The following is a 26,745-nucleotide window of genomic DNA, read 5'->3' on the forward strand; positions in this document are numbered from 1 at the left end:
AATAGTGAATTGTGCTGCCATAAACATTTGGGTGCAGATGTCCTTATCGTAGAATGTTTTGTGTAGAATGTTTTGTGCTCTATATTTTTTTTGATCTCTTATTCACTAAAAAAAGTTGAAGTTGTTTTCAGAACTCTGCAGCAGCCTCAACTTTCTAAATAACTTCAATTTTTTTCCTTTACAAAAGCAGTAGGTCATTGCTTCTTATTAATCTCACTAGAATTATTTAAATAACTTTGGATACATCAAGTAAAGCAATTTGAAATCCTAATTAAAGGTGTTCAGTGAATTTGAAGAAGAATGATGTGATTATGCCTTGGATATACTTAGTCTGATTACAGTGAATTTCCCTCACCATAATAGTCTTCTTTTTTTTTAACTAACAAAGAAAAGTGAGTTTATTTCTGAAGCATAACAAAGCAAACAGAAATCTTACAAACCTTTTTAGTGGCATCCTTACAATACGATATGTAAGTAAAGGGCCAAACTGCGAACCTATAAATAGGAATACAATCTGAAGAAGAAAGAATAACATTTGGGCTTCCAAAGTAAAAATATCTGCTAAAGAATTTATCATATGTGTCTAATATTTTTATTTTTCACATATTCCAAAGTTATTTAATTTAAATGCATAAGAGAGTACTGTGAAATATTAAATTTGTGTTTTTTAAGTTTATTTTTATTTTTGTGTCACTATAAGAATGAACCTTTAATTTAAAATGTACCAATCTATTGTTTTAATACATTTTAATCCCCATGACAGGACTTTGTAAAACTCCAGGTCTTTTAACAATCTAAATAAACAGACATATAATTCTCTATTGATTTCAGTGTCTTGTCAGAAAGCAGATCACAGCAAGAAGCATCTTATGTGTTTTATAAATTCACCCTTTAGCCAGTCTATTTGTCTTTGTAAAGGATGGACGTATAATTGAAAGGAAAGGCTTACTTTAGTGAAAAGATCACCAGACTTGAATTCAGAAAACTTATGTTTCATCCCTGGCATGACCAGTTATTAGCTCTGACCCTGGGCCATTCCCTTAAATTTCATGAAGCACAGTTTCAGCAACTAGATAATGGAAATTGAAATGAATTATCTCAAATGGTCTGAATATAAATCAACAAATAAGAGACAGTGCCTGGCCCATAGTAGATGTACAATAAGTCCTTGATGATTTGGCTATAAGTTGACTCAGAAGACCTATATTCTAATCACAATTATGTTTCTGAATCTTTATATAAAATTTGACACACATACTCCTTATGTGGGAGAATTAGTTTGCTAGGGCTGCCGTAATAAAATACCATATCAGTGTAGCTTAAACAACAGAAATTTATTTTCTCATGGTGTGGAGGCTAAAAGTCCAAAAATGCCAACAGGTTTGGTTTCTTCTGAGGCCTCTCTCCTTGTCTTGCAGAAGGCTGCCCTCTTGCTGTGTCTTCACGTGGCCTTTTCTCTGTGCCTATGCATCTCTGGTGTCTCTTCCTCTTCTTATGAGTACATCAGTTATTTTGGATTAGGATACACCCATATGAACTCATTTAACCTTAATTACCTCTTTAAAGGTCCTATTTCCAACTATAGTCACATTCTCAAGTATACGAGGGGTTACGACTTCAATATATGCATTTGGAGGGAACACAATTCCGTCCATAACACTGGGGGCCCTAAGTTTAATCTAAAAAAACTATCAATAAGGTCTTGTTTTTCTGTTATAGTCACTCTTATTTTCCACATGAGGTTTCAGAGAGCTTTTGTAGGTATGGAGACCATATGAATGTGTCTAGTGCTGGACTAATATCTTGAAGAAGCTAAATGATGGAAAAAATACAACCTTCCTCCTTTGGTTCTTGATATGTGACAGTTTGGGAATGCCATGCATTCTGACTAGCAAAAACAGAAAGAGCAAACATTATAAGATAACATTTAATTGGTTCAAAAGGGTGAGTTGACAATTCTGGAGCATCTGTGAATGAATTAGAGCCTAGCTGTGGAATCCAACTGATATTCCCTTGCTAGACACCGAATAAGTAGATTGTCTAAATGACAATGACAGCAGCATTCTCCTGGAATAGAAAAGATGTTTTGGCTGCAAAGTAAAAACAGAAGTCAGTAAGAAGAGAAGTTATGTAGCAGAAATCAGAAAAGGCTCCTCTCTATCTTATCCTCCTATTTAATTTTCTTTAAATGATTTTTTCCTGAATATCTGAATACCATGCAGCCACACAGTGGGCAGTGGGAATGCAAACCTATGGTGAACCATTCCCAGCTGCCAGACTATTATTCCTAAGTGAATAATTCCCAGGAAGCATAGAGTTTTATAAGGTCTGCTTAATGATTGCGGTGTCCTGCCCATGGACATTTATTTCAGAGGTAATTGTTTGGCAAATGATGGGACCTAGGTTTATATGCTGTACACAAGGAGAATGTATCAGTATGGTTTGTAGCAAGAAATATGGGATCAGTCATCTTGAAGGTGGCCAAAGACATTTTATCTATATGACCCCATCAGCAAGACAAAATCACATGTTCAAACACCAGTGGGCTAGTCTACACCATTCTCCTTATCTCTACTATTGCATAACAAAATGAAACAAAATAAAACTTTTTAATTATATATATTTTTATAGAAGGATAAAGGGAGGACATAACACATTTAATTAAATGTGTTGTTTATTAAATTTCAAGAACAAGCTGGCTTAATACTTACACTCACCTTCCAACAATATATATAAGATGCCACAACTAAATGTATAAGTTTTCCAGCCAGGGAGTGTGAATAATAGAGCAAAATAATATTCATATAATATACTTGTACCATATACATTATGTTTTCCATTCATTCATTCATTTATTCATTTGTTAATACAAATACTAATTTATTCATCATCTCAACAAAAATAGGAAAATCATTTTGTGCCAGGCACTCTCCCATAAGATGAACTGTAGCACTCCTGCTTCAAGGCAGGCACAAGCTAGTGCCACTAAAGTTACTTACCAAATTCTTTTTAATTCCTGGGAAGAAAAACAAAATAAAATTTTATTTGATAACTTGTGTCCCTTTTGTCATTTATTTTGAGGAATCTTTTGATTTCCACCTTAATTTCCTCCTTGACCCAATAATTGTTCAGCAATAAGTTGTTTAATTTCCATGACTTTGTTTCTGTTGGAATTGATTTCTAATTTTATTCCACTATGGTCTGAGAAGATACATGGTACAATTTCTATTGTTTTTACTTTGTTGAGATGTGTTTTGTGGCCAAAGATGTGATCAATCTTAAAGATTGTTCTATGTGTTGATGAAACAAATGTATATTCTGTAGTTTGTGGGTAGAATGTTCTGTAAATATCTCTTAGGCCCATTTGCTCTAGGGTCCCACTTAAGTCCAGTGTTCCTTTATTTATTTTCTTCCTGGAGGATCTGTCCAGTTCTGTCAGTGGAGCGTTGAAGTCCATAGCAATTACGATGTTGCTGTTTATCACTTTATTTAGATCTGGTATGGCTGTATGGCTGGCTTTATGAATCTGGGTGCTCTTGTGTTAGGTGTATAAACATTTAGTATTGTTATGTCTTCTTGTTGAATTGCTACCTTTGTCATTATACAATGACCATCTTTGTCTTTCTTTACTGTTATTGATTTACAGTCAATTTTATATGATAGGAAATGGCTACACCTATTTTCTTTTGATTTTCATTCACATGAAATATTTTTTTCTATCCCTTCATCTTGAATCTGAATGAGTCCTTGTGTGTTAGATGTATTTTCTGGAAAGAGCAGATACTTGCTTGTATTTTTTTATCCATTTAGCCAGCTTATGTCTCTTGAGTGGGGAATTCAAGCCATTCACATTTATTGAAGGAATTAATAAATGGGATGCATTTCTGTTCATCCTGTTGGGTAAAACCTCATTGCTTTGTTTTACCTCATGAGCCATTATTTTATATAGGCTCTGAACTTTAGCTTTTGGGTGATTTTACACTGGTGGGTTTCCATCATATTTATCTATGTATAATACAGATCTTAGTACTTCCTGCAGGGCAGGTCTGGTCTTGACAAATTCCCTCAGTGTTTGCTTGTCTGAAAAAGTCTTTATTTCTCCCTCATAAAAGAAACTTAGTTTTGCAGGATATAAAATTCTAGGCTGGCCATTAGGCTATAGTAACCAAAATAGCATGATACTGGAACAAAAATAGAGACATAAACTAATGGAACAGAACAGAGAACCCATATATAAAACCATCCACATATTACCATCTGATCTTTGACAAATTAGACAGCAATATACACTGGGGAAAGAATCCTTATTCAATAAATGGTGGTGGGAAAATTGGATACCCACATGAAATAGGATCCATATCTCTCACCATTCACAAAAATTAATTCAGAATGGATAACAGACTTAAATCTAAGACATGAAACCATAAGAATTTTAGAAGAAAATATTGGAAAAACTCTTCTAGATATTGGCCTAGGCAAAGAATTTATGAAGAAGACCCCAATGACAATCACAGCAACAACAAAAATAAATGGGACTTGATTAAGTTAAAAAGCTTCTGCATAGCCAAGGAAATAATCAACAGAGCAGATAGACAACCTACAGAATGGGAGAAAATATTTGCATCCTATACATCCAATAAAGGGCTAATAACTGGAATCTGCAAAGAACTCAAGGAAATCGACAAGAAAAAAATTAAACAACCCCGTTAAAAAGTGGGCAAAGGACATGAACAGAAACTTTTCAGAAGAAGATCGACTAATGGCCAATAAACATATAAAAAAAAATTCCAGTGTCGCTAATCATCAGAGAAATGCAAATCAAAACCACAATGAGATATCTTCTAATGCCAATGAGAATGGCTTTTATCAAAAAGTCCTAAAACAATAGATGCTGGTGTGGATGCAAAGAGAAAGAAACATTTTATACACTGTTGCTGGGACTGAAAACTAGTGCAACCCTGTGGAAAATAGTTTGGAGAGTTTTCAAAGAACTAAAAGTCGACCTATCGTTTGATCCAGCAATCCCACTACTGGATTACCCAAAGGAAAAAAAAGTCGTTTTATCAAAAAGATACTTGCAGTAGAACATTTACTGCAGCACAATTCACAATTGCAAAGACGTGGAATCAACCCAAGTGCCTATCAATACATGAGTGGATTAACAAAATGTGGTATATGTATACCATGGAGTACTCCTCAGCCATAAAAAATGAATTAATACCTTTTTCAACAATCTGGATGGAACTGGAGACCATCTTCCTAAGTGAAGCATCACAGGAATGGAAAAACAAACACCACATGTACTCACTATTAAATTGGAACTAACCAATCAGCACTTATATGTTCAGATGGAAGTAAAATTCATTGGAAATTATGCAGGTGGAAAGGGGGAGGAGGGAAAGGTGAAATCATACCTAACCGGTACAATGTACACTATCTGATTGACAGGCACACTTATAACTTTGATACAAGCAGTACAAAAGCAGCCCATGTAGCCAAAACATTTGTATCCCTGTAATATTCTGAAATTTAAAAAAAAAGAGCTTGAAATAAGGAAAAAAAAAATTTACTTGATGCACTGGGGGCATTATGAGTGTTTCAAGTGATGTGTGCTTTTTTGTTGTTGGTGGTGGAGCTATGATGCAGTTTGAACTGAGGTGACTGACCCTGGATATAGAACCTGAAAAGTGTCACAGAATGACTAAGGACAATTTCTCAGTTACTAGTCTAGCAGCTTTAATAGGCACCTGTCACAGTGAAATGTTAGCACCCATGAAAAGTTGGGCAGTCATCATGTTGGCTCAGCACTTAGTGGTTCTTTGAGTTAAATAAAAGGGGGTGGGAGGCATATGCATAGGAGGTTGATTTAATGAGCCCTATATTCATTGAAAACATAATGTAAAATGTATATATATATTTTAGGAGTAATCCTTAGTTGTGGAAGGATTAGTAATTATCATTGATGGACATTTTGAATAAACATGTTTGGTAAATTTACACAATATTTAACTTCTGTTTTGGGAATAAAATACTGGTTGAAGTACTTATTACAGTAGAAATATTCCCAATATAAACAGAATGATGATTGCTGCATTAAAATAGTATTCATTTAATCCTGCATAATTATGCAATTGTTATATATATATGCAGTACGTTTTAGGGTGTAAACACTGTGAAATAGCTTTGAAAGATAAAATGTGCACTTCACAGTGTAATATTAAATTAGAATCTGAAAAGGAAGAAAAAAATAGTTCAGTTACATTGAATTTTAATGAACATATTCTAAGTATTTCAGTTTTCTTTATATTTTGTCCCTAACAGTAGTTTAATGCAAAATTAAAATATTGATACTATATGTTCTGATAATTCACATCATAAAACTATTTTAAAGGTCCTTTATAACCATAGAAATTGTGTTATTTTTGAAGAGTGTATTCCAGACCAGTAGTTTAAAACCAAATTTTATATGTGACAAAATATTTTAAAATACAATAAATAGGCCGGGCGCGGTGGCTCACGCCTGTAATCCTAGCACTCTGGGAGGCCGAGGCGGGTGGATCTCTCAAGGTGAGGAGTTCAAGACCAGCCTGAACAAGAGCGAGACCCATCTCTACCAAAAAAAATAGAAAGAAATGATCTGGACAACTAAAAATATATATATAGAGAAAAAATTAGCCGGGCATGGTGGCGCATGCCTGTAGTCCCAGCTACTTGGGAGGCTGAGGCAGGATTGCTTGAGCCCAAGAGTTTGAGGTTGCTGTGAGATAGGCTGATGCCACAGCACTCACTCTAGCGAGGGCAACAAAGCGAGACTCTGTCTCAAAAAAAAAAAAAAATACAATAAATATATCTCTATAAGCATTTTTAAGTCATTGGATTAGATTATATGGTTTTTCATTTAGAGCCGAAAAGATCTTTGAGGATAATGTAATTCAGTCTTTGCATTTTGTGGTTGATGAAACCAAAGCCTAGAGAGATTATATGTGTTGTCACATAGCTCTTTATTGTCAAGATTGGTACCCCAAACCCAGAATCATTTTCTATTTTAATGATTTTTCACTTTTCTTGGTTATGACTGACACATTTGCAAGTGACAGAAGTCCTCTCAAAGAAAGGGAGGAAAATCTTACCCAGTCCAAGTGAAACAAGTACACCTGGACCTGGAGTCTGTGCACGGTATTCCCTCTCTTGCCCATTGTCATCTCTGTTTTCTCTGCCTGCTCCTATTTTGTCACCAGTTTTCTTTAGAAGGTTCATAGTTTCTACCTTCTGAACAAGATGGTTACAAAGTTGAGCATGGCAAAGAACCCCAAGTCTGTCACGTATATGTTTAAGAGAGATAAGTATGCGATAGTCAAAGTCCAAGGTCAGGAAATCGTGGCTTAGGATTTGACTCCACTTTTCAGGAATTATACCCCCAGTGTAATCATCGCCCTGGGGTTTGAGCTATCTCAGTTTGTGAGAGGTGCTGGGCAGGGCTAAAGAATCTAAACTGTCTCACCAGAAAATGCGAACAGCTCAATGACAGTAGGCTTCATTCCTTTTGCATTGGCTTGCACTTGAATGCATTTTGAAAAGTATAATCTTACCAGAGTAGGAGATCTCTTGAACATTTTAACCAATCTCAACCTTAGCATGTTCAAAATGCAGTGTTAACAATGCTGAGGAACATTTTTCATTTGCTATTTAATATAGTCAGGTCAGTGTCCTCTATTGCTAACTTCGCTGGAAATCCTACAATAATTTCTGAAATTAATGGTTATTGATTTAAGCTATCGAATTAAGAGCTCTATGATGGTTAGCAACAGACGGCACCAAGAACCAAATCTGACAACACTGAAGAGGTGTCCACCTCAGGTATACCCACTGTAGGCAGAGGATGGAGGAGGGAGCCAAACTGCATGTTGACCTATCCCTTTGGAGCTGTGGGGAAGTAATTAACTCTAGCCAAAAACAGTGCACCATCAAACCCCGTTGCTTCATTATAGGCCATCAGCTATAGAAAAATATCATGTTATATATTGATTATAAAAGGGGTCACAACATATTACTAAATATACTCAGAAAAGAGTATATGCTGGAATATGGCAGCTCCAGTGTGTTATTTTTGACTAAGATAAATCTAAAATACTAGATTTCATGAACATTAAATAGCCAAACAGTTATTGTATTGACCTTTCTAGAAGGAATTTTTAAGGATATTTTGACTGTCCCACTAAGGCAGGGTCAGCAAATAAAAAAAAAAAAAGAAAGAAAAGAAGAGAAAAAAATGTGTGGACCACCACTTCCCTTCCTTGTGGTCATGGCAGACATCACTCATAGAACCACTTTTGCAGTGACCTTGAACCTGGACTTACAGTCCTTCTCTAGGCAGCCATTCTTTGCCATTTAATTGGAGTTAGCGCTCAGAATGAAAACTTTTGGTCATTCCACTGATAAACTGAACTTCCTAGTGAAGGGAAACAAATATTTGCATATATAGCTGGTAAGAATATAACTGGTTCATTAGCTTCCCTGGAGGGAAACAGCTTACCAAAAAATATAAAAAAAGGAATACTTTGACCTGGAAATTCTACCTGTGGAAATATATTTCATGAAAATGGGTTTTTGTCTGGGGATTTAGCTATAAGGAAGTTTGTTGCAATATAATATTTTAAAAATTCAAAATAATTTGTATGGCCAGCAGTTATTGGTTAAATAACATTTGTGGTCTCTCTATATAGTATTACTTATATCAATATATAACAGTATACAGCTACTAAAATGACATAGAAGTATATTTATCAACATGGACAAAAGTTTATCATGCACCGTTAAGTGAATGAAAAGTGATTGTAAAACAGCATTTATGATACGGTCTTATTTCACAAGTGTACGTGGATAATCCCTCGTAAAAGTCTCTGGATACGTCTACATGTTAACGTTAACTATTTCTTGATCAATAGGATAATGGGACTTTTTTCCTTTGCTTGTACCTTATTCTCTCTGATGATTGTGAATTGCTTTAGTAATAAATTAAAACAGAAATTTTTAGTATTTAAAAAATTGCTGTCTAGAGAAGTTCATACTTTTTCTTGATATATTCTTTTACAGTAAGCAGAATATTCAAAATTATTCCATAGATCATTCTTTTTAAGAATTGCTATTTCAGGATGTAAACATTAGAAGCACTCCCTAAGGGACTTCCGTGGTAAGGATTTGAAGAGTAAGCCTTAAATCTGGCAATCTTAGTCACACATTCTTTGCTCTTTTTCACTTTTCTCATTCTCCCTCTCTCTTTAAGTTCTGCCCTTCTTTCCATTAAAACACTGAAGGGAAAATAATGACAATTCTGATCTGAGTGTTTTGTTACAGAAGGGAAATGTGAGTGAATTATGCTTTGCTTAGGTTCTCAATGTTAGTTTTTTTAATAAAGATAATACACGGTGTTTATAACACCAAAAATTAGAAAGTACAGAGCATTTTTAAAGAAGTAGGAAAAGCGCCATTAATGTGGCGTACTTAAATTCTATATCAGTTTTTATGTTTGCATATTGTTTTCTTTAAACAGTTAAAATCATGTTATATGTACATTTATGTGTTTTATTTTTCCTAATAGAAGTACATCCTAAGTATTTTCTGAGGGCTCTCGTTTCTTTAAGAATAGCTACTGTTCCTAGCTTGCATCTTTCTCATTCATTCTCTCACTTAGCAATACTTTCAAATGCCTACTCCATGCCTGCTAGTGCAAGGTGTACAATAATAGAGAAGATAAGCATGACTCCAGCCCTCATGAAGTGGTGTAGCCAAGGACACATGCTGCTGTCTTGCTTAGTCTGCAAAACTCAATAAATAACATAGGAGCAACTGGGAAGTGAAATACAGGGGTTAACTAGAGTCACACAATGAGCAGTAACTAGCTATATTCATTATGACCTTTAGTCACGTTCTTTTTTCTGTCAATGTTCCCTAATTACTCTCATTGAAAGCAGAATTAGCAAATCATGATTATTATTTCTCATATCAGGTAATTCACACTAAGCTCTTTACAAAAAAAAAATCAATTTAAAAAGTTAGAGAGAAACTTGGTATGTTGTCAAGTTCATCTGCCTCATCATATTTATCCATTGTGTCTTTACTAAAGAACAGAAAGGAATCTTTACATTAGCTATGTTTCAAATGAGGTAAACAGGGGCTATTTTCAGAACATTTAATGACAGGGACACAGCGGGGGCTCATCATTCAGAAGGAGGCCCCTCATTGTGTTATGTGTAATGTAACCCCCTCAGTTGCTGTATCTGAAAGTTCTGGCTGGGGCATCATGGGCAGAGATGAAGATGACTAGTATACTGACGACCCTCGGGAGGTTCAGGACAGTGGCTATTTTCCAAACAGTGTGAAAGTATTTCAGAATTTTAACAACTGGTATGACAGGCTCAGCCCTGGAGGAAATATTAACATATCACAATTCTGCAGATGATATCTGCTATAAGGAAGGACATATTATTGGTCAGAAAAAACTCTCCTTTTAAAAGCAGAGCCTTGTGTGTGGTAGATCCTCTGTTAATTCCAAAACGTAGAAAGTTCAAATCTATTTAGACAATTAAAAAATGCAGTGAAAAATTCCATAAACAGACAGCCAAAATTAAATATAAACATTATGGGAATGCTGCTTAAATATTGTAGAGGTAGAGGAAAAAAGGTAGAGGCAAGTAGAAAAGCCCTCTGACTGGACTTGATAATTTGAAAATCTGAAGTGTTTTTTGTATTTGAAAAGAAAAAAAAAGTCATCCTATCACAGCCACATTCATGAAATAGCAGTATATGAACTTTTAATGTGTATGATAATGTTTTTAATAGATTGTTCCCCTCCCTTAGCTTTCCTTATTGGAAAAGGCTGGATTTGGAGGTGTCCTTCTATATATTGATCCTTGTGATTTACCAAAGACTGCAAATCTTAGCCATGATACTTTCATGGTGTCACTGAATCCAGGAGGAGATCCTTCTACGCCTGGTTACCCAAGTGCTGGTAAGTTTGTTTTTCATCTTTATTATTCTTGTAAGCATTACAAGGTTGCAATTTGTAAGTGCATGCTCCCTAAATTAATCAAGGAATAGTAAAGTCAAATAATTCTTAATACTCCATATTTTAATAGGTGATTTTTTTTATATTCTCAAAATTACAGACTACCAATTTGTTGGCATAAAACTTTTTAGAAATCTATGATAGATTTTATCTCAGTAAATTGCAGTATCTTGTATAGATGGCCAACATTTTATGTGTGGTTATTGATTGACTGATAAGATAAATTAATACTATGAGGAGCAGGCTCTCTATGCAGTTCAAAAACATGTACAAATACCCAGGAGCATGAAATGTCTGCTGCTTTGGGGCAGCTGTAGGAAATTTAATTTCAAAGTCTAGGGGCACACATGGTCAAGCTAGGTGAGGGAAGTAGTAAGAGGAGATGCTAGAGAAAAATGGACTTAACATGATCAAATCTTTCAGCTCTCTAGAAGGAACCTCATTGGTTTGGCCAGTCACTGAGAGCATAGAGGTGGCTATCTTTGCATCAGACACCCTTCTCTCTCTCAGTAAGTTGTGTTCATGAGACTGGGGATCATGTGGCAGAGAGATTTTGTGATTTTGGCAGGTGTTCACTGCATCATTGAATTTCTGTCCGATATGTCATTGATGAATTTTCTGTTCATACAACTTGGCTGAGGAAAAAGTCCTTTGAAATGTCTTCCAGAGTGATACTAACCCATTAACCATGGCATTTCAGTCAGTAATTAAACTAACCAAACAAAAGGCATCTCTTAAGTCTCTCTTTTATAAAAAAAAAAAAAAAAAATGTAATTAGTCATGTGTTCTGCCAATATTTTCTTTTATTCCCCCAAAATATCACAAAAGAATTTACTAGTTATCTTACTCAAGCCCATCTGTCCATTCTCTGTATATATTAATAGGAAGAAAATTGAGTCAAAGATGATTTATAACTTATGAACTTCGTTGAGTCTACTGATTATTGCTTTATCTTCTACACACAACAAAAGTACTCTTTTAATAATCTGTGTAAGATTTTTCTCTGGGACTTCACTGATCTATACTGTGTACAGTCACTTGTCTTGTCATTCCAATTTTGAAATTAGAATTAGTAGGTATCTGTCTACACTTCATACCCGTCATTGATACACCAATCCACCTCTCTCACTTGGAAGTGCTTTCACTGTCCTGGGTTGTAATTCCTCAGCTTTAGGAGGATGCATTTGGCAGCTAACTCATTGTGGCAGGTCAATGAGCTGCAATGCTACCAAAAACAGATACTTTATGAGTACTCTACTTAAGTTGGTAAGTTGTCCAGTTGGCGACATTCACCTTTAACATTTTTTCAGCCCAGGTCTTTTAATAAATGCTGAATTCCGTCATATCTAGTAAATGTTGGCCAGAGTCTTAAGCAATCTCAAAATGCTTTTTTTCTTTTACTTTTGATTTTGAAATAATTTAAACTTACAAAATAGTTGCAAATGTAGTATACATGGAATCTGTATACCTTTATTAATATTAGAGACCATGAACTTCTAATATTAACTTCTTACATAACCATAGTGCAATTATCGAAGCCATAAAATTAACATTGATACAATGCTATTAGCTAATTATAGCCATTATTCAAATTTATTCATTAACTCCCATTATTTATTTATTTATTTTTGGTCCAGCATCCAATCCAGAATTCCATACTGCATTTAGTTGCCTTATTTCCTTAATGTGCACCAATCTGAAACAGTTCCTCAGTCTGTTATTTTGCAGAATGTCCCTCAGTTGAGCTTGTCCAATACTTTCTAATGATTAGATTGTGGTTATACATTTTTGGAAAGAATATTGCAGAAGAGTTGTGTTTTTCTCCCTGCATATCAGGAGGTACATATTGTTGATATGTCTCTTTTCTCATGATGCTAACCTTGATCCCAAGGTTATGGTTGTGTTCGCCAGTTTTCTCCATTGTAGAATTATTGTTTTTCCTTTGTAATTAATGAGTATCTTGTGGGGAGGTACTATTGTCGGATTTGCAGTCTGTTCTCTGTTCTTGGTGTTCTCTTGGCCAAAGAATGACCAAACACAAAAGGAAGCCAGCACAAAAGGAAGTTTATTGAGGAAGAGCAAGATGGGTTTACAGAGAGCAAGAGCAAGACACATTTGCCACAGATGATGAACGGGGCCCCCTGTTATAACAAGAGGCCCTGGTTATGTTCTGGGGTCCTGTTTTGTGATGTCTGGATTGGGCCCTCCTTGTGGTTCAAATGTCACCATTGGACCACTTTGATGGACAGTTAATGACATGATAATAATTAGCCTTAGGTTACTCTAGTTTTTTTCCTAGACCCTATTGTGCCTGGACTCTCTGGCCCTCAGGCTGGGGAATTCCCTTCATTCTTTTGCAGATTAACAGGGCATTCCTCCTTCCTCCAGGTGTGGTAATTACTCAGAGCGGGATCAAGGCAGGGCAGCACCAAGGAAAGCCCAGGTACCTCACTACCTACCTAACACTATGAGACAGTAAATATTCTATTTCTTGTCATAGTTTTCCCCATAGATTTTAACAACGATCAAGATTCTTATCTGGGCTGGGCTTGGTGGCTCACGCCTGTAATCCTAGCACTCTGGGAGGCTGAGGCGGGAGGATCGTTTGAGCTCAGGAGTTTGAGACCAGCCTGAGCAAGAGCGAGACCCCGTCTCTACCAAAAATAGAAAGAAATTGGCTGGACAACTAAAAATATATAGAAAAAATTAGCCGGGCATGGTGGCACATGCCTGCAGTCCCAGCTACACGGGAAGCTGAGGCAGAAGGATAGCTCGAGCCCAGGAGTTTGAGATTGCTGTGAGCTAGGCTGATGCCAGGGCACTCTAGCCCCAGCAACAAAGTGAGACTGTCTCAAAAAAAAAAAAAAAAAATTCTTATCTGTTACAATTATTACTGTAGTTCTTGCCAAATGATAGTTTTCTATTTCTATCATTCCCCTAGGATACTATTTAAAGAAACATTTTCACAATATGAATAATTATACTTGCTGCCTAGATTCTAAAACAAAGGTGAAATGGCTACATAAACATATTGGGCAAAATTCTAAGTCAGATCTTAGCTTCAGTGACAAAATATCAACGTAATAAATTACACTATCTTCTATGTTACTCAATGTCACTTATATAGATCTCACATGAAAAGTTCTTTTTACAAATATAATGTTGGCAGGAATGGGGTGCCTCTTTTTTATATAGGAACCTCTGTGCAATACACAGAAAAGGAAAAGATATAATCCTCATTGCTAAGAAGCTCCGCTTAACTGCAGTGATTTATATTTTTGGCTTCTGACAAATTTACCCCTCCCTCCTGAAATTTTCTCAATATTTCTTTGTCTTATGGTTTCATTTGCATTTTTTGACTTTTTAAAATATTTTTACAACTGTTAGGTCCGGGGGCAGGGGGAGAGAGAGACACACACACACACACACATACACACACACACACACACACACACACATGAGGCCTCATGTGTAGCAAAATGCTGTTTATTTTGGGCATCTGGGGGCAGATGGGTGGAGGCCGAAGAGCATCCACACTGAGGGAGGGGAAAGCCTTGGGTTTTATAGAGAGTTTTTTAGGGGAAGTGAGTACCTGGGCCAGAACAACCGCTGCAATAAAATTTTTTTTTTTCCAAACAACCAGTTTCTGGGACCCCTGGGTCAGTCTCATCCTGTAGAGATAAGGGACGGGGTAGTTCCATCCTTATCAGGGGGGATAGGACTCCCCAGACTCCTGAGGCTATTGATTCACAAACCTCAGTTTTCCATTAACCGCATTCTGTCCCATACATACTTTTCAAGTTCCCACCTGGAACAAACCTAACACAACACCAATCCATTCACAAGGGCAGAGCTCTCATGACTCAGTCATTCCTCAAATATCCTACCTTTCAGCATTGTTACATTAAGGATCAAGTTTTCAACACATGAATTTGGGGGGACATTTTTAAAACATATCATTTCACCCCTGGCCCCCCAAATTTGTGTCCTTCTCACTTGCAAATACCTTCATTACATCTCAGTAGCCCCAAAGTCTTAACTCTTTCCAGCACCAACTCCAAAGTCTAAAGTCCAGAGTCTTGTCTAAATCTTACATGAGTGAGACTCAAGGCAGGATTCATCCTGAGGCAAATTTCCTTCCAGCTGTGAGCCAGTGAAATCAAAACAAGTAACTACTTCCAAAACACATGTGGGACAGGCATAAAATAAATACTCCCATTTGAAAAGGGAGAAATAGGCAAGACAAGAATAACTAGTCCCAAGTAAGTCCAAAACCCAATAGGGAAAACAACATTAAGTCTTAAAGCCAGAAAATCATCTCCTTTGACTTCATGTCCTGCATCCTGGGCACACTAGGGTGGGGGTTGGGCCCCCAAGGCCTCAAGAGGCCCCTCTCCTGTGGCTTTGCCACACTGACCCCCTCCACCCAGCAGCTCTCATGGGTTGGAGTCTAGTGCCTGCAGATTTCTCAAGCTGGAGTTGCATGCTGGTAGCTCTACAGTTCTACAGTTCTAAGGTCTCAGGGGTAGTCCCACTTCCATGGCCACACTAGGCATTGCCCTTGTGGGAACTCTCTGTGGTGGCTTTGCTCTCAGGGTCCACTAGGCATTGTTGTAGCAGTAACTTCCTGCAGTGGCTTTGTTCCTGTGACAATTTCCTGCCTGGGCTTCCACATTGCCTGCAACATCCTTTGAAATCTAGGTAGAGGCCGCCATGACTCCACTACTCTTGCATTCTACATGTCTTCAGAGTCAGCACTATGTGGACACCACCAAGGCCTGCTGCTTGTACCTTCCAGAGCAGCAGCCTAAGCTGTACCTGGGCCGCTGAGCCACACCTGGGGTGGCTGAGGGGCACTGCACTGGAATTTTGGCAGCAGAGTCCCAAGGCAGCATAGGACAGCAAGCTGTGGAGGGGACCTACAAGCCCATCCTCCAAAAGTATTCTCCCCTCAAGACCCTAGCAATCTGGACTTGTGATAGATGGGGCAGCCTGGAAGATCGCTGAAATGCCTAGGGGTCATTCTCCCGTTGTCTTGATGAATAGCACCTGGCTTCTATCCATACTGATCTCCTTATCAAATGGCTGCACCCTTGCTTTCCTCTCCTAACAACACCTTTTCTATTTTTTACATAGCCAGGCTGCTAATTATCCCTATCTTTCTGCTCTGCTTCTCTTTTAATTAACAATTCCATCTTTAAAACACTTTTTTTCCTTCATTTCACTGTGAACAGCCAAAAGATACCATGGAGCACATTTAATGCTTTGCTGCTGAGATATTTCTTCTGCCCTATAACTTAGTTTATTGTTTTTAAATTTCATATTCTATAGAGCCCTAGGGCATGGCCATAATTCAACCAATTTCTTTGCCACTTTATAACAAAGCTGGCCTTTACTCAGGTTTCCAACACCTTTTCCTCACTTCCATCTGAAACCTCATCCAAATGGCCTTTACCGTCCAACATATTTTTACCAACATTTTGGCCATGACCACTTAAGTAATCTCTATGAAGATTAGGACTTTTCTTACCACTCTTATCTTCTTCTGAGCCCTCACCAGAATTTCCATTATTGCTCCCACATTTGCTCACAGCAATCTAGGCTTTGTTTAGTCTATTCCTCCAAATTCTTCCAGCCTCTACCCATTATCCACTTCCAAAGCCACTTCTACATTTCCAGGTATTTGTTATGGCAAAACCTCACGTATGTTATCAATTTCATGTCTTAGTCTGCTTTGTGTTGCTATAACAGAGTACCTGAGACTAGGTAATTTATAAAGAACAGAAATTTATTTCTTATAGTACTGGAGGCTGGGCAGTTCAAGGTTGAGGGGCTCACATCTGACATCACTAGACCTACTATTTTTGTATTAATTCAAGTAGGTGTTTTGTAAACAAGAATGCCAATGCAATCTTCTATAACATATAATCCAAGTGGATTGTCCAAATAAGACATAGGAACTCCTTGGATGGAAGTTCTGCTCAGTCTCATTCATTTCCAAATAGCTCTTGATTATTATAGAATCAAAGAGTAAAAAGTTTCCAAATAACATTAGCCATTTAACCCAGAACAGAATGATCATTCTTTTAACCAAAACAAGCCTTTGAATTCATTGGACATGTTAACTACTCTGAGTGTTATTCACAATAAAAATGAGGATTATACTTATATATATCAAAAACAAGACTGTTTGTAAGGAAATCAATAATCTTGAGCTCTACCCCAAGCTTACAGAGGAACTCTGAAGGAGGGGCCCAATTATCTGTAGTATAACAAGCTTTCCAGGTGATCCTGATACAACTGAAATTTGAGAACCACAGAGCTAGAGAAACTTTGTTATTCTTCATCTACTACATTTAAATTGGATCACAGGGTTATATTGACCTCAACTTTGTGACCTCATGTGACTGTTTTTGTACCGCCCTGTGTTACTACCTTTCATATTTGCTGCCTCTGTATCCATCAGGACTCTGACATAGATGATCTGGATTCTCAGCCAGTTCCTTCACTCAATAGGTTATCTGTAAATATTTATTAAAGGAATATTTTATTCCCTTAACATGACTATTTGCCTTGAATAATTTTGACCCTGGACAATACCCTGACAATTGTTAACCTAATTAAGACTGCTTTTTAAAAAAGTGTAAACATTACCCCTGGCAGTTTTGTTTTCAAAATACATGGTTTTTCCTCCTTGAATACTTTTGTCAACTCTCTTGCATCTTCCACCACTCAAAATAGCAGAAATTCCATTGATTCAAAGTTTTGAAATTCCATTTAAAGTATGAATAAATCAGAGATCTTATCTATTTTCTTAATTCTCATGATAATTTATCAAATGTTTCAAAGATTAAACCAATGTGTCAAAAACATCATCATGACAGTGTAGGTTGGGGATGAAAAAAAAAAAAAACCTAACTTTTTCTCTATAGTCTAAATTCTCTGCCTAGGGACCTGCAAATTAAAAGACAGAGTAGCAAGAGAAAAACAGTTTACTAACACATGTAGCACACGTGGGAGGAATTCAGTGATGAGTAGCTTGGGCTTGTTGGAACTTGAGGTTTATATAGCATCTTAGAAAGAATAATAAATTTTTAGGGAAGTAAGAAAACAAAGGAAAAGGAATTTAGGCCTTCAAGGGTGGCAAACTGTGGGAAGGTAAATTTATGGGGGAAAATTAATGGAAGATGAATTTTGCTTTAGTAAAGTGTGTTATGTAGATTCTTCCCCTCTGGGTTGATAAGAGTTTCTGTTGATTAAGGATCTAAGCTTGAATTTAGGTAAATGGTGGGACAGGGGTAAGGGAGAGGGCAGAGAGCTTTTCTGGGCTGGGAGCATCTTTTGTTTCTCAATTATCTTCAACTTAAAATAGTCCTTATGCCAAAGTGACATATTTTGGGATGGCATATTCTGATTCTTTACAATTGCTTTCATCAACTTGCTGCAAGTATTTCAATTACACTAAACTGTGGTCCAAACTAATCTCATTTCTTAGAACCATATAATTTTAGAATTCTAAGAGACTTTATGGTTTATATAGCAAAATTCTATTCTCAACCTCAAAGCACATGAATCTTGTGTTTTAGCCAGAGGCTCAGGTAAATAGGACATAAGAACTGATATTTATAGTAATTAGTCATAATTATAACATCAGTGATCAGTTATAATTGGAGTTGTGCTTAGCCTAAAATCATTAATCAGCTACATAGGGTAAGGCCCAAGACAAAGAGAAAATCAGAGAGACAGGGAGTACGTATAAAACATGGCAAGTTAGAAATGGATATCTTTAAAGAATATTTCATCTAGTCTGTGTTGGAACATGGAAAAGAAAATGCTTTCCCAATTCCTAAGCATTAAAATTATCTGAAATCTGAAGAACTAGAAACAATGTTAGGAGTCATAAATCCTTTTCCTCAGTATACACCTTTAATAATTTATCTTCTGAATTCTCTATTGGCTACAGTGTTGATTTTAATTTTAGTATTACCCCCAGATAACTGCCTAATCTATTTACTACCAGTTAATTGAAATTCAAGCTATTTCTTTCATCTTGACTTAGACTTGAATTTCCTCATACTCTATTTCCTGAAATCCATCCTGATTTAAAGCTTTGTATCTATGTCTCTCTTTCACTCTCTCTTTTTGCTATAATCCTTTTTTCCTTTGTTTTAAATTCTGGACAGGAAAGTCTTTTCAGTGGTTTTACTTTAGTGAAATATATCAAGTGACACAGTTTATTTAATATTCCCAGTGTTACAATTCAGTGGATCTGTGTGTTGTTTATCTACTGTCTGTTCAACATCACCCCTGCCAACCAAAACTATTCAAAGAATAAAGAATATCCCCATAATTTGTGACAAGTCTTCACCAGGTATTCTTGGTCCAGTTACCTGGACAAATGTCGAAAGACTGACTCCAGTTGGCACTAAATCAACTGAGACAATGTTGAACTATTCCCCAACTAGGATAACAGAAAATATACATATGTGCCTGCTTGTCAATGAGAAATGTTAGATATTCACAGCATGAAGTGGCTTGTCACTTGGTTGGGGAAAAATAAAAAGTATTTGAATTCTTACTATTTCACTGTTACTGACTGATGGTTCTTATATGTGTGCTTCAGATCTACTTGAAATACCATTCAACTTGATTCTTAGAACCATTTAAAGAGTGGCTCATTGTTAAGCAGACTAAACTTTTTCAGAAAGTTTAATTCACAACATATTGAAAAGATAGATTTTTAAAATTCAATGTGCTCCTTTAAAAAGTCTAAATTTTGTTTTGAAAAATAATTTTCATAACAAAAGTTTTCTTGGCCCACACAGAGAAATTTCAATTCACTGTTGAAATATCTAGGATTATAGCCTACAGAGAGCATTTTTGAATGGTTATAGTTCGTAAGAAATCAGTGTGCCATATCGTACATTTGTCATTTAGAATGATTTTTACTTATTATTGTACCGGCAGCTCTCTACTTTAAATTAAACAAGTACTCGATCAATAGAGACAATCAGTTTGTTTCATTTAAGAGCTAAAGCTTCCACAAAAATCTATGGTGAATTCTAAGAGGATGATAAAATCCACTGCTTAAAAGTAAAAAAAAAAGATTTACCAACATATTGCTTTCTCAATGAATATGAGAAGCTATTGAAACAAAAATAGAATTAGTTCGAAATTCTTATAGCACTTCTCATTCTTTACCTTATTTGGTCCCTTCAACAGGATAGCTTTAACTGGCCCAATTTGCAAAAAAGTAAAATTGATCCTTAATTAAAGGGACTTGATGAATATAACCAGCACTTAAATCCCAGGTTGTCTAACTTCTAATCTAGTAGTGATTCCACTACTGTTGTTTTGCATCCACCATACAATTTAAGAATATGAGATTTATGAAAATAAGAGTCGCAGTTTAGTGTGATATCAGACAAATGATTCAATTTAGGGCTTAAACAAACTTTCAATTTAGTTTTATATTCAACATGTTTAAGGGTATTATCAACACCACAGGGGCGTTTCAGCCTAGGTCTAGTTGCTTGCCATACAAAGAGCTAATTATTTGAGACAAAGAGAATTTCTAATAAAGAAAGGAACTTTTTTTGATATGAAAGACATCAGTTGGGAACAAAGGGGAATCAGCCTCAAATCTGTCTTCCCGACTAAGGGAAAGTGAAAGCTTTTTAAGGAGGGGCTACTTGCATTTGGGGCAGATTAGTGAGGGATGGTGAGTCTTGGCATCAGGAAGTCTGCCCAGGGGCCCCTCAGAATTTCAACTCCTTTTTCTTGCAGAAATTCTGCCGTTTCTGGGAAACAACTCAAAAAGGTCATGTAGCTAGGTAAAAGTTACAAGGTTCTAGTCATCAAGTCCCACTGGCCTGAGAATCTAAAACATGAAAGAGACAGGATTTTAAAAAACATACACAGGTCACTGAAATTTGTTTATAGAGCTGGTTACAAAGGTAACATTGAGGACGAAATATAAAATACAATGGTAAAATGATAAACCCTGCCCACAGGTTTAGATTATGTCAATATGATATCAGACCAAATTTAGATTATACTGATTATGCCATCCACATATAATTATCAATACTCTGCCACTTTTTTAAACTAAAAATGTAACATCTGCATATTATAAAATAAATAAACTAAGCAATTAAACAATTAATTTATAAATTAGACAACTAACCAAAGAATGGGAGGAATAACCAACCAAAATCCTGAGTTTATTTTTCAACCATAAAATTTTATGGATTATTTTGATGGAATATGTTCAAAATCTGTCCTTTCCCCAAATTTATTAAACTTTTTATTTAATAGCTTCAAACTATGTGTAAAATGCAATCATCTTCTTTTTCTCAAAAATACAAAATGTTGTTATAATCATGGGCACAACCCACTTTTTTGAGGAACTGGGCAATACCTGAGTAGAAAATATTACCTAAAATAGCATAGAAGAATAGGAATGAGCCTGAGGAATAACAAATCATGCTGATCAACATACTTAATTTCACTTTTCCCAGCCAGTTTTTATGCATTCTCATCTGTCATGGTCTGGACCTATAAACTATAGTACCAGGAGATTTTTCTGTTGACAAACTAAAGCTCCCTCAGAGAAAATATTATTAGTATGACTAATGTCAGATATGAACTTATAAAAGTATCTATAATTTATTTTTACATTCACTATCAAATGATAAGACCACATAAAGATAATAGCAGTCTCTTTTTAAAAACCCCAAATTATTGTAGCAGCTGATAATATTGAATTTCATTAACAATCATTTGTTTCCCAAATATTTCTCCAAAAATTCACCTATAATTATTTTACCTATGTACCTATAAGAATGTTAAAATGTATAATCATCTGTGCTGATTATGCAAATAAAAGCTTACTTTTTGTTTTATAAATATATACATGTTGGATTTGACTTTTGTATATTTTCAACCTTCTTTTGCAAAACCTATTATAGTAAAGACATGTTTACTTTATAGCCTAACTTCAAATTCATTCTGTAAATCTAAACTTCAGAAGAAACATAGTTAAATAAACCATGATATGAAAAAGCCTATTTGTCAGTCTTCATATGCAAATACCGGAGTATAATAACTATGAGCTGTAAAGTATCATTACATAAGATAACATACTTTGTAATGGAAAACTACAGAGGTGATAGAAGAATATAAATTAGACCTTTCTGAATTTTCCAAAGGCAGTGATAAAAATAGGTATCAATCTTTTTTAGTTTACTTTTGTAATGTTTTAATTTTGATATAATTTAAGCTTAAAGACAAGTTGTAAGAATAATACAAAGGACTTCTGCATAGCATTTACCCAGATTCACTATTTTTTTATGTTTGTCCCATTTGCTTTATAATTCTCTTTCTTTTCCTCCATTAAAATATATATGTAGATATATACTTATAGAGAATATATGAATGTATGTTTAAGTATATATACAATTATATAAATACATCTGTATTTATATAATATGTATGTGTATATATATTTTTTCTGAACCATTTGACAGTGAGTAGCAAACATCCTGCCCTTTATTTCTTAATATGTTATTGTATATTTCCTAAGAAAAAGAACATTCACTTATAAAACTACAATATAGATAATTGTATCAGGGAATTTAACATTGCTACAAAACTGTGTTCTAATCCATAGTCCATATTCAAATTTCATCAATTGTACCAATAATATTCTTTAGAGCTATTTTTAGTCCTGGTCCAGGATTCATTCGGGAACACAAATTATATTTTCTTTTTTTTAGAGATGGGATATTGCTCTGTTACCCAGGCTGGAGTGTAGCAGCACCATCATGGCTCACTGCAGGCTTGAACTCCTGGGCTCAAGTGATCCTCCTGCCTCAGCCTCCTAAGTAACTGGGACTATAGAGGAGTACCATCACACTTGCCTAATTTTTAAAATTTTTTTAGATATGAGATCTCTCTGTATTGCCCAGGCTAGTCTTAAGCTCCTGGCCTCAAGTGATCCTCCACCTCAGCATCCCAAGTAACTAGGATTCCAAGCACAAGACAACATGCCTGGCTTTTACTGTTTCATCTTGATATTCCCCTTTAATATGGAATAGTTTATTGAATTTTCTGTGTCTTTTATGATCTTGATATTTTTGAAGAGTACAGGCAGTTATTCTGTGGAATCTCCCTCAATTTGGATTTGTTTGATGTTTCTGTTGAATAAATTCTTCTTGTGTATTTTTTTAGCCCACAAGTAATGCTATTTCCTTCTCAATGTATTATAACAGAAGGCATGTGACATTTTTGGTCCCATTATTGATCACTTACATTAAGGTGTTATCAGAGAGGTTTTTACAGAAGTTTTTCCTCTTTATTTAATAAATAAATTGTAAGAGTATAATTTTAGCCTATGTAAATATCCTGTTCTTCCTCAAACTTATATCCACTAGTTTTAACAAACATTGATGAATCTTGCCTGGATCATTTATCATACTACTTTACGCAAGAGCTTTCCATTCTCCATCTGTTTATTCGTATATTTATTTACATCAGTAGACTAATGGAATCTTATTTTATTTAGTGGATTATAATTGGTTACAGTCAGTATTTATTTTGATGTTAAAATTGTCCAAGATTTTGGCATCTTCCCGGATCTCTGTGAACAGGTCTATGTCCAAGATGGCGTGACAAAATACTGCTGTCAAGGGCTTCCAAGTTTACATGCTTTCAAACAGAGCCTTTTGGCAAGAGACTGACCTATTTTTCTTGGTTCAACTTTCAAAATTCCAGGAGAAGAACTCTAATTGGGTCATATGTCAATCAGCTTTGGCTAGGGAGTGGAATCAGTTTTTACTAATGTGTGGATGGGGGCAAACATATTTCCTTGAACAGCAAGAACTTAAGAGACTGCAAGAGCTGCTCCTTGCTGCGTGTCACTTATCTTGATATACTGAAATTAAGACAACCATATAAGGGACTTCAAGATGGCTGACTAGAGGCATATTATACTTGCCTCCTCCACAAAGAAGAACCAAAATAGTGAGTAGATAATCACTTTGGATCATCAAAGAGAGAACATTGGATGGAATTCAACAGAGAAGTGATAGGAAACACCTAAGGCAAGGAAGGAGAGGGAAGCAAGGAGGCCTCTTCAGCCAGGATTGGGTGGGAGCTATCTCCAATACAGGGAAGGGATAAGTGAAAGACCCCCAGTGGTCCACATTTCCACCACAGACTCCTGCAATCCTAGCCATGGGAGAGCCTTTTGACCCTCACAGGCCCTGAGACTAATACAGGAAACTGCCTGGAGATTGCCTGATGGCATTGCTCCTGAGAGGGAGACCATACTGGGTCCCACACACCCCCTGAGTCCTAAGTAGCTACAGCACGGTGTGATTTTAAGAGCCCAGCCCCCCCTAGACTGCATCCTGCCCTGGGGTCCAATGGCCCTGGATCTTCACATCCCTGGAGCCCCATTCACATCTCCTACTGGCAACTGCTACCACTGGTGGCTGCTGTCACCAAGGCCAAAGCACAAGCCATTGGCAGTGACCCTGCTGCCCTCAACAGTGGAGCTACCATGTGTTTTCATGTACTCTGAGGACAGACTCCCCCAACTTGTAAATGTATGGCAGCCCCACTATTGGGAGCCACAGGGTAATTGCTGGTGGCTTATGCTTTGGCCCCAGCAACTGCAGCCAGACAATTCTAAACATACATGTACCTAACACCAGAGCACCCACATACGTAAGGGAAATATTATTAGATCTAAAGGGAGAGATAGACTCTAATACAATAATAACAAGAAAATCCAACACCCCAAACTCAATATTAGACAGATCATCTAGAAAGAAAATTAACAAAGCAACATTGTATTTAAAGTAGACTTTAGACCAAATGGACCTAACAGACATTTATAGAACATTTTATCCAACAGCTAGAGAATACACATTCTTCTCATCAGCACATGGAACATTCTCCAGAATAGACCACATGTTAGGCCAATGAACATGTCTCAAGAAATATTTTCAAAATTGAAATCATATCAAGTATCTTCTCAGATCACAATGGAATAAAACTAGAAATCAATAACAAGAAGAACCTTAGAAACTGTACAAATATATGTAAATTAAGTAACATGCTCCTCCTAAATGATTGCTAGGTCAAGGAAGAAATTAAAAAGGAAATTAAAAAAGTCTTGAAACATGCAAATCAAAACACAACATACCAAAACCTATGGGATACAGTAAAAGCAGTGCTAAGAAGGAAATTTATATCGATAAATGTCTGCATCAAAAAAGTAGAAAGATTTCAAATAAACAATCTAACAATGTAGCTCAAGGAACCAGAAAAGTGAAAACAAAGCAAACCCAAATGAGTAAAAGCAAAGAAATAATAAAATTTAGAACAGAACTAAAAGAAATAGACACTGAAAAAACAATGCAAAGGATCAACAAAACAAAATGTTGGTTTTTTTGAAATGATAAACAAAATTGATAAACCACTCTCTAGACTAACCAAGAAAAAAAGAATATCCAAATAAACAAAGCCAGAAATAAAAAATGAGACATTGCAAATGATACAACAGAAATGCAAAAGATCATCAGAGATTATTATGAACAACTATACACTACAAACTGGAAAACCTAGATGAAATGGATAAATTTCTGAAAACATACAACCTACCAAGATTGAATCATAAAAAAATAAAATACCTGAAGAGACAATTAATGAGTAATGAGATTGAATCCATAATAAAAAATCTACCAAGAAAAGCCCAGGACCAGATGGCTTTTCTTACAAATTCTACCAAACTTACAAAGGAGAACTAACACCAATTCTAGCTAGCACAATGTTTTAGGCTTATCCTGTGTTTTTTTTTTTTTTTCCATCTTAGACTTAGAATCAGCCATTTCTCCAAAATCCCTAGTTCTTTTCAATGGAGAAAGATACTTAGAAGTCAACATGTGAGGGCTAGATCTTTTGACTGTCCTTAGGGGATCATTGTTTTAAGTTCTCTCAATGGACAAAGCTGGGGAATATATGGATATTTTATAGGTAGGTGAATATAGAGATAGGTAAATATAAATAGGCATTGATAGCTTCAATTCCAATCCAACACATAAAGAGTTTGTTCTAGTCTTTCCTTTTCCCTATTTGTAATTCCCATCACCAACAGTGACAAACATGGCTCCCATTGTCACCAATATTTCTATTCATTTGCCCACCCTCCCCCCTCAATTATTCCACCCCAGTTTACCCACTCCCTATAGGAAATCATTCATTCATTTCTGGTTTGCCTATTCTGAATTTCTTTTTGTAGAAAATAAGCAGATATATGTATATTTTCTTATTTGCCCTTTGATTTTACATAAAATGTAGCATACTATAAATATTCATTTGTACTTCACCGAGGTTTTTTTTTTTTCCCCACTTAACAGTTATTCTATAAATCACTTCATATTGGTTGTTAGATATTGACAATGGTTGGGTTCTCCAGAAGTAGGTGCTGAGTGAGAGTTTATTTTATGGGATTTTTATTTGAGATAAACACCTGTGGAAAACAGGGAGCAAAAGCAGGATTAGGTAGGGGGAGAAGTGAAATTGCAAAACAGTCCAATCTCACGTGAAGATATGACCTATCAGACTTGTCCATTAGTGATCCAAATGGCCCAGTTTTTACAGTCCTTCCATAG

General features: G+C 35.9%; 1 protein-coding gene across 1 annotated transcript in view; it reads left to right on the forward strand.

The window, feature by feature from the left end:
• The window catches only part of NAALADL2 (N-acetylated alpha-linked acidic dipeptidase-like 2), a 1,013,114-nt gene that overhangs the window by 377,860 nt on the left and 608,509 nt on the right, over positions 1–26,745 (forward strand). Inside the window, exon 6 of the mRNA XM_012640170.1 lies at positions 10,858–11,008. Coding sequence (XP_012495624.1) covers positions 10,858–11,008 — 151 coding nt within the window. The remainder of the gene's footprint in view (positions 1–10,857; positions 11,009–26,745) is intronic.

This window comes from Propithecus coquereli, unplaced genomic scaffold, assembly GCF_000956105.1.
Source record: "Propithecus coquereli isolate 6110/MARCELLA unplaced genomic scaffold, Pcoq_1.0 Scaffold15, whole genome shotgun sequence".
Lineage (NCBI taxonomy): Eukaryota > Metazoa > Chordata > Mammalia > Primates > Indriidae > Propithecus > Propithecus coquereli.